General features: G+C 43.1%; 1 protein-coding gene across 1 annotated transcript in view; it reads right to left on the bottom strand.

The window, feature by feature from the left end:
• The window catches only part of LOC132467471 (potassium channel subfamily T member 1-like), a 63,704-nt gene that overhangs the window by 39,707 nt on the left and 13,997 nt on the right, over positions 1 to 10,000 (bottom strand). The window contains 1 exon segment of the mRNA XM_060064784.1: positions 6,777 to 6,856. Coding sequence (XP_059920767.1) covers positions 6,777 to 6,856 — 80 coding nt within the window.

Genomic DNA, 10,000 nt, shown 5'->3' with positions numbered 1-10,000 from the left:
ATAATAAATTTAATTTAGAGGCGCCTTTCAAGACACCCAAGGTCACTTTACAGAGCATATAGTCATCATTCAAAACTATGTAAAACAGACTAGGAATAAAAGAAAAACAGAGGTTAAACATGAATAATAATAATAATTAATAACACTCAAAGACGCCTACAGTGAAGGGGGGACCTCACTAACCACCACCAATGAGTAGCACCCACTTGGGTGATGAATGGGAGTGTTTCTCCGATTTTTCCATGCTACACAGAACGAAATGTAAACCATGCAAATAAAGACTTCATGTTCATAATCATTTAAATATCATTAATCTCCTGAGTGTGTCGAGTGGTATTCTATTTTTTTCAACGGGGCTGCATCCAGTCACTTGACCGTCATGGTTGCTATGGTGGTTGCTATCGACTGCCCCCTCTAATCCTTACATGGTTCTAAAAACCACGCGGCAAAGGAGCTGCCGTCCATTGTGTTGTTTTTGTCGTAAACTAGGGTCAGATGGTTAAAAAATAGACAGATATTCCAAGGTATCCTTAAAAGGCAGCTTGGATGTTTTTATTTTGTGCAGTTTAGACTTCTTCTGTAACCTATTTTTGAAAGCAAAACACCAAGCTCATTGATTTAACGAGGCAGGGTTATTTGAAACAATTTATTGAATAAATATTTATGAGAGGTCATTCCTTCTCCTGAGTTTGCTTCCTATTTATGTCTAGTGTACACCCCTACTGTCAGCAAGCATCACCCCCCCCCCCCCCCCCCCCCTCCCCATATGGATTTGGAGAATTGCTGCCACGTCCCGGTGGTGGAGGTATCATATATATGAAAGAGGGCATTCAACAATTATACTACAATGATCAATTAGGAGGCCGAAGCCCTAAAGGAAGTGATGCAATAGGTGACTACATTTAAGTAAGCCTTGGGGTCTCTTATATATCAAAGGGGGTCTCAAAGGACGCATATACGCTTCAACCTGTGGCTTACAGGAAATGACTCAGCAAGTGCTCCATCTTGTTGCACCCACCCAGCGGCTCGCTTGCAAGATTTTGGCCTGAAGTTCTTCCCAGACCTACACCGTAGCCATCCAACCTGCATATCGGAGAATCAGGCCTCTCTTTAATAATGACAAAAAGTTATGAGAGGAATACACATAAACTTTCTGAGGTTAAACATGACTTCTGAGGGAATAGCTGAATCAATTCATTAGTCAATCAGAAGTATGTAAATATCTTCCCGGTGTCGTAAGAGGGCGAACAAGGTGTCCTTCAACATCTACGCTTCCAGGCGATTGCAATGGTGCCACACATGAGCATATTCGAACATGTTTAATGGTAGTAATTAGCTGTCGAAATTGGAGGCCTTAATCAATAATGAGCAGCTATTGATTTACTTTCCGATAGAAATTTGTGACAAATGACATATTATTTAGCATCTACACGTTGAGCTGAGTCCAATGACACCAAGCATGACACTCTAGCAAATGTATTTTACATGGTACATATGGTCTAGGACATGATCTCGGTGTGGCAAGAGGGCAAGCTTGATCTCATTGGACTCAGCTTAACGTGTAGATGCTAAATAACATTTAATTTGTCAAGAATCTCCATCGGGAAGCAAATCTATAGCTGGTCATTATTGATAAAGGCCCCCAAAATCGACAGCTAATTACTACCCCGAAACATATTCAAATATGATCATGTGTGACACTGTTGCAATCGCCTCGAAACGTAGATGTCAAAGGACACCTTGTTTTCCCCCTTACGCCTCCGGGAAGATATTTTCATACTTCTAATGGATTGATTCATATTTGAAGGTTCGCGGAGTGAGACTTTAGGCGGCTGCAGCAGAAGTGTTGAGACGAAAGATGATATCAAGACATTTATAGAATATTCCGATTCACATTATGATTCTTCGTCATAACTATCCGACCAAACATCCTTCACATTCACTGAGCGAAGATTATGAAAGTCCAGCATGCATTCGGGTTCCGACTGGGCCAAGTTTCGGGCAGGAAGGGACCTCCGGGTCCGACCGGGCCAAGTTTCGGTGCAGGGGTCCCAGTTAGGCCCTAGAATAAGGTATTCAAATTTCAGGGCGGTACGACCTTCCTATCTCAAAAACTGTTTTTCCACCACATTCTGGACCATTAGGTCTTGCAGGCAACACTTCTGAGGGGCTTTGTCCAAATGACAGTCCATTTGGGAAAACTTTTTTTCTCTAAGGGCTACAATTCCAAATCTCGGATATGTCGTTCTCTGGGCCCCGGGAAATGTGTGTAAACATTTCAGTATCCCTAGCTCTCTCGAAAAGGCCGGAAAAGGGGCGTGACCTCCAACAGTACAGTAAATGTACATAAGACAGAGGTTAGTTTCTAGTCCCCATTTTTTGTGGGATGGATGTGTACATTTGTGGCTTAAGGTGTGTAGACACAGCTGGCCTGTGGCCACGTTTTTGAAGTCTGGGGTCAAAAGGTCAAAAGGAGCCGGCACCACGCCGCTTATGAGGTAACAAAAAGTTCATGTGTATTTCTCTCATAACTTTTTGTCACTATTAAAGAGAGGCCTGATTCTAAGATATGCATGTTGGATGGCTAGGGTGTAGGTCTGGGAAGAACTTCAGGCCAAAATCATACAAGCGAGCCGCTGGGTGCAGGTGCAACGAGATGGAGGGGGGCCTGGACTTTCATAATCTTCGCTCGGTGAATGTGAAGGATGTTTGGTCGGATAGTTATGACGAAGAATCATAATGTGAATCGGAATATTCTATAAATGTCTTGATACCATCTTTCGTCTCAACACTTCTGCTGCAGCCGCCTAAAGTCTCACTCCGAGAACCTTAAAATATGAATCAATCCATTAGAAGTATGAAAATATCTTCCCGGAGGGGTAAGGGGGAAAACAAGGTGTCCTTTGACATCTACGTTTCGAGGCGATTGCAACAGTGTCACACATGATCATATTTGAATATGTTTCGGGGTAGTAATTAGCTGTCGATTTTGGGGGCCTTTATCAATAATGACCAGCTATAGATTTGCTTCCCGATGGAGATTCTTGACAAATTACATGTTATTTAGCATCTACACGTTAAGCTGAGTCCAATGAGATCAAGCTTGCCCTCTTGCCACACCGAGATCATGTCCTAGACCATATGTACCATGTAAAATACATTTGCTAGAGTGTCATGCTTGGTGTCATTGGACTCAGCTCAACGTGTAGATGCTAAATAATATGTCATTTGTCACAAATTTCTATCGGAAAGTAAATCAATAGCTGCTCATTATTGATTAAGGCCTCCAATTTCGACAGCTAATTACTACCATTAAACATGTTCGAATATGCTCATGTGTGGCACCATTGCAATCGCCTGGAAGCGTAGATGTTGAAGGACACCTTGTTCGCCCTCTTACGACACCGGGAAGATATTTACATACTTCTGATTGACTAATGAATTGATTCAGCTATTCCCTCAGAAGTCTGGGGTCAAAAGGTCAAAAGCAGCCGACACCACGCCGCTTATGAGACAACAAAAGTTTATGTGTATTCCTCTCATAACTTTTTGTCATTATTACAGAGAGGCCTGATTCTCCGATATGCAGGTTGGATGGCTACGGTGTAGGTCTGGGAAGAACTTCAGGCCTAAATCTTGCAAGCGAGCCGCTGGGTGGGTGCAACAAGATGGAGCACTTGCTGAGTCATTTCCTGTAAGCCACAGGTTGAAGCGTATATGCGTCCTTTGAGACCCCCTTTGATATATAAGAGACCCCAAGGCTTACTTAAATGTTGTAGACTCAGTCACCTATTGCATCACTTCCTTTAGGGCTTCGGCCTCCTAATTGATCATTGTAGTATAATTGAATGCCCTCTTTCATATATATGATACCTCCACCACCGGGACGTGGCAGCAATTCTCCAAATCCATATGGGGAGGGGGGGGGGGGGGGGGGGGGGGTGATGCTTGCTGACAGTAGGGGTGTACACTAGACATAAATAGGAAGCAAACTCAGGAGAAGGAATGACCTCTCCTAAATATTTATTCAATAAATTGTTTCAAATAACCCTGCCTCGTTAAATCAATGAGCTTGGTGTTTTGCTTTCAAAAATAGGTTATAGAAGAAGTCTAAACTGCACAAAATTAAAACATCCAAGCTGCCTTTTAAGGATACCTTGGAATATCTGTCTATTTTTTAACCATCTGACCCTAGTTTACGACAAAAACAACACAATGGACGGCAGCTCCTTTGCCGCGTGGTTTTTAGAACCATGTAAGGATTAGAGGGGGCGGTCAAGTGACTGGATGCAGCCCCGTTGAAAAAAATAGAATACCACTCGACACACTCAGGAGATTAATGATATTTAAATGATTATGAACATGAAGTCTTTATTTGCATGGTTTACATTTCGTTCTGTGTAGCATGGAAAAATCTGAGAAACACTCCCATTCATCACCCAAGTGGGTGCTACTCATTGGTGGTGGTTAGTGAGGTCCCCCCTTCACTGTAGGCGTCTTTGAGTGTTATTAATTATTATTCTTCTTCATGTTTAACCTCTGTTTTTCTTTTATTCCTAGTCTGTTTTACATAGTTTTGAATGATGACTATATGCTCTGTAAAGTGACCTTGGGTGTCTTGAAAGGTGCCTCTAAATTAAATGTATTATTATTATTATTATTCAGAATGCATTGGTTTACATTTCGTTCTTTGGAGCACAGATATTTTTTATTTATTTATTTATTTTCAGTTTTTGAGGAGGTGCTTCAAAGATGCAAATTTTTCTGCAATAATCCAAAATCCAATGGAAAAACCCGTTGGCTTTTTGTCAAGGGAAACCAGGGCGACGCTCACTTCCGGGTTGGGCAACATACGTCAGCCCTCCACCACGCTATACTGTAAAAACACATGTTCAAGTTGAATGATAATGCATGAATTTATTCTTTATTCTGCCATAGAATTTATTTAAGGGGGGGGGGGGGGGGGCATACAAGTCTTTTGGCCATAGTGGATCCAGATCTGTTCCGGAGCATTTCAGCACCCCGGGCAACAGCGCAGGGTTGCCAGGTCCTGCAATAAACGTCCCGCCCACATACCGTTCAAAATCCACCCAAAATGTCCTAGAAGCAGCCCAAATAAAAAGGATATTCAACCTTGGCCAACGTTTTGAAAGTAATAATAATTGCGGGAATATCTGCAGCGAAATGCATTGTGTGTGTGTGTGTGTGTGTGTGTGTGTGTGTGTGTGTGTGTGTGTGTGTGTGTGTGTGTGTGTGTGTGTGTGTGTGTGTGTGTGTGTGTGTGTGTGTGTGTGTGTGTGTGTGTGACGTCATTGAAACATGCGAGCGAGCCGATAAAATCTTCCTAATAACTATAAAACTAAAGATCATACGTAATCACTGACTAAAGATTATGCAAGTAAAAAGTATATTTCTTGCTAGAAATGTTATTAGAAACAAGTTCAACGGTGATTCGGTCCTAAAATAGGCCTATTGCATTTCCCATTCGATTAATAAAGAAACCAATCCCGAGATATCCCCGGACCCATGCAAGTGAACGGAGCGTTCCACGGCATTGAGAAGACCCGTGTAATAAAGACCCATAATATTTCTGTTTATGGCATAGATTTCTCCTCAGATTAGGCTAATTTATGATAATGATAAAATAAAAGTAAAAACGCTCGATCAAAGGCCCGGCCCGAGGATAGTGATAACCCATTATTATACGGTATGACTTCTAGATGTCACGTCCGCTCGCGACACTGGACTTGCGAGGCATCGACGCGGACTTCCATTCACATAGCCAAAAACAAGACAATAGATCTATGGTTAGATCAAAACATCAAGACATACAATTCTAAAAAGATCAGATTAAGCAGCTACCCTTTTTTCTTTCGCGGTTTGCCTGAGCAGCGCACCTGCATTTAATAGCCTATATCCGTGAATTGTCACAATTTCTCAGAATCAAAGGTGAAAGTAGAAACGGGTGGCCTAATGCTGTCATATCGTTCACAATTTTTAACAATAAATGTACTGTACGGAGCTCCTTAAGGGACATTAGGGAGAAACGCTCCCGCACAGAACCTTAGTTTGGAAGTCGTGCTGGTGACACGACAAATACTTCCAATTGAAATACATGGGTTTGGAATTTGTGCTTGTAAACACGAAAATTTTGAAAATACGTGATCCTGAACACGTTTCAATAGATTAAATAACGTGACAGTGTCACGTCTTTTCGTGAGACCGGGTTGCACACACACACACACACACACACACACACACACAGTAAACGGACAAGAACACAACAGAACCGAACAGCACAGATGTTGCAGAAGGGCCTGACACCGACGTACTAATGTTCTTACTATATACATATTTAGTATCTGCTACACGTGAACCTCATAAGATGGCGCAATTTGATTGGTTTGCTATCTCGGGATATTGGGCATTATCCCATGATTGAGATCTCAAACTCGGGACATTGTTTAGGGTCGCCTCGTCGTGCTAATAAAAACAAATACACCGCTAATAAAAACAAATAAATCCCGGCAAAAAGTGTTATCTTGTATATTTTTGGAGTGTTCACGTGTAGTATATACTAAAACAATTATTCACCTCAGGATCCGTGAATAGTGGGGAATAGCCCCCGACCTTCGGCTTCGGGGGCTATTCCCCACTATTCACTTTGCCTCCGGCGAACAATTGTTAAATATATAAAGTATAGTACACTCTGTACACTATAGTATATAAGTATTGATATAGTATAATATGTAAATCCTATATAGTTGTGTACTTACTTGATCTTTGGTTCTTGATGAAGAACAGCTTCAGCCTCTCCTTGAAGGTATTTTCATTCACATAGAACTCCACCTGCACCCTGCAAAGACAAGGACACATGCACAGTGAGTCCAGTCCCCCCACACACACACACACACACACACACACACACACACACACACACACACACACACACACACACACACACACACACACACACACACACACACACACACACACACACACACACACACACACACACACAGATCCCCCCAAAAAAACACAGAAAATAATCCTGCATTTAGAAATGAACGAGGCATACTAAAGTACCTTTCGCCGTAGTAGCGCATCCGTCTTGTGTTCATCATGAAGTTTTAGAGAAGTGAACCCACTTTGTAGACCTCACCACCAATATCACACCCCCATCACATCTTTGATTGTTGTGGTGCAATCATCGTCACGTTGCTGTATGTGCAATATAGGTGCCCATGCAATATATAAAATATATATTTGTTCCAGAATATATATATAAGGGGTCAACAGAAAGCTGGCTATTTTTTTTTAGCACAAAAGAGATGGGTTAGGGAAGTCAACAAAGAGAGACGGAAGTAGACAGAGAGAGAGATCCGCCGATGTTTGAGAAGACAACTTCTAAATATGAGGATACTCTAGAGAGAGAGAGAAAAAGAGAGAGAGGTAAAGCAAGTAGACAGAGAGAGAAAAAGAGAGAGAGGTAAAGTGAGTCAGAGAGTGAGAGAGAAGAGAAGTCCATGTCGGTTTCTTCTTGACACAACTGCTCAGGTTTTTTAGAACATTTATGCATAATTTTCTTTTTAACAAAGGTTCACTCATTCATTCATTCACACACGTTTTTGGAGAATCATGATGACTGATTACTGATTACTGATATAACCATTTCTTTGTGAGGCTGTGACAATGCCTCCCCCAAACTGATACTGCACCTTTTCTTTTAAATCACATGTTTCATCGTACCTAGACGTCCCGGAGACACGGACACGAGTTGAATCATCGTGATAGCAGAGGCGGCTATCCGTTCTTGAACTGAACTGTGTCTCAGCGTTGTCCTGACGCCCTACTACAGACTTTCATCAAGTGTGAAACAAGAAAACAAGTGTGATCTTCATCCCCATTGCCAGGTACCGCTGGGTTCAACACGAGTCTCTCTCCGGAGATCAGAGAATATCAGTGACCGTTTGTTTGGTCAGGTTCCACATGAGGACGGGCACGAAAAAACATAGGAAATGAGATCCACCTGGTAGACGTGGTGAGGGTGATGATGTTGAACTCCTGCACAGAGTTCAACATCATCACCGCTTCTACCAGGTGGATCTCATTTCCTATGTTTTCCATATACAATGACTTTTTCTACCGAATGCCCGTGTAAATCCAGTCTTTGTTATTGGACCAAATATAAATCATGAAATGTATTCCCCTGGTGTGGAGCTCTGGCAGGTGTTTAATAATCTAGGGCCATGCTATTGTCCAGATCTGTTGAGGCATGGAGTGATCTGGGATGAATGGTGCAAATGCTCATGTGATCTAAATCGAATTTTGATAATATCAGAAGGCAACACGCATAATATTAATGTTCAAACCATAACGCTACTGTTAGGGGGGGAGGGGGTGAGGCTCAGGAGGCACAGCGGGTTGGCTGGGAACGAGAAGGTTGCTAGTTCGATCCCCGGCTCCTCCTAGCGTCCTCCTCGCTGAGTGACACCTCAACATAACTGCTCCCGGCGAGCTGGCTGTCGCCTGGCGTCGCAGTCTCCGCCGTCGGTGTGTGCGTTAATGGGTGAATGTCAGACAATATTGTAAAGTGCTTTGAGGCGCCAGTGGTTAGAAGAGCGCTGTATAAAGTCCAGTCCATTTATTTGCAGCAGAGCACCACTGTATGCCTGTACGCTGGTAAGATTAATAAAGGAGGTTATGTCATGCACTACCGCATTTGGTTGACCGACTAATAACTACAGAGGGCTTTCTGAGCTGCGAGAAGCTATTGAGGTAGTACAAGAATAACAAAACCAAAGGTCAACCAAAGGAGTCTGTTTATTCAAAAACTGAAAGTTGTCCATCCAATTTTTTTTTACTATATGATGAATGGCTTGCTGAACGAGTTAGTAATGTAATCGACCCAGTAATGTTAGCATCTACTCCCCTCATACCCAAGACAAACACAAACACGCATGCACGCACGCACACACACACACACACACACACACACACACACACACACACACACACACACACACACACACACACACACACACACACACACACGCACGCACACACACACACACACACACACACGCACGCACACACACACACACTAAATCCTCCCTTCCTGCGCCAACTCCTCCTCCGCATCAAATTAAAAAAAGTGTGACTTGTGATTGAGTTCTGCTGCTTGTCTTGAGGCGTCAGCCACCCCACCCAGCGTGAACGCCTTGTAAATAGGATCAACGGCCCCACACACCAATCTCTTCCTTTCCATCAATTACAGTTTCTCTCCATGCTGGGATCAGCACAAGCAGACTATCACTGCAGTTGTTTAATCCGACGCTCCGTGGAACAAACAGTGGGCCCGGGTGGTCCTTTATCCGGCTACCTGAATGAAGGTTTCAGCAGATACACCATGCAGACATCTCGGAAATTAACTCCAATCCAAGCCATGCTTTGACTTCTGCCAAGGTTTTGTTTTTTGTTTGTTGACAGCAGATGACCCGATAAGGTTCTTTGAGGAACACCAAATCATCTCAATGTGCTGGATGCGAGTGTATAAGAAAGTACGCAGCGCCAACTATGTACAACTGCCGCAGTGCCTTCCTGCCCGTCATCCATGTGAGGCACATGTTTACATAACACCTCAGAAAAATAAGATGAAGATGGTCCCACTTTTGGACGGAGTCAAGACAGGACAAAGAAACTAATTCCTCACAAACCCGCTCTATAGGAGACAGGGTTTCACAGCGAATGGGACACGCCTCGTCTCACGCCACCCTTTACCCCCACCACAACAACTCACTACAGAGATGCCGCAACTTCCTCTCACGAGCAGACAGCTGTGCTGAGCTTCCTGTAGGAGCAGTCAACACACGCCACATCCTGCGTACAGCGCATCTGGCAAATCTGTGATGCTTTCGACTCACACAACGCTTTCTCCCCACTTCACACCGTTTCACTCAAATATTTAAAACAATTTGTTCTCTAGATTTGGTCTAATTGC

Source organism: Gadus macrocephalus, chromosome 11, assembly GCF_031168955.1.
Source record: "Gadus macrocephalus chromosome 11, ASM3116895v1".
In the NCBI taxonomy this organism is placed as follows: domain Eukaryota; kingdom Metazoa; phylum Chordata; class Actinopteri; order Gadiformes; family Gadidae; genus Gadus; species Gadus macrocephalus.
This window is presented reverse-complemented; position numbering and strand designations above follow the sequence as displayed.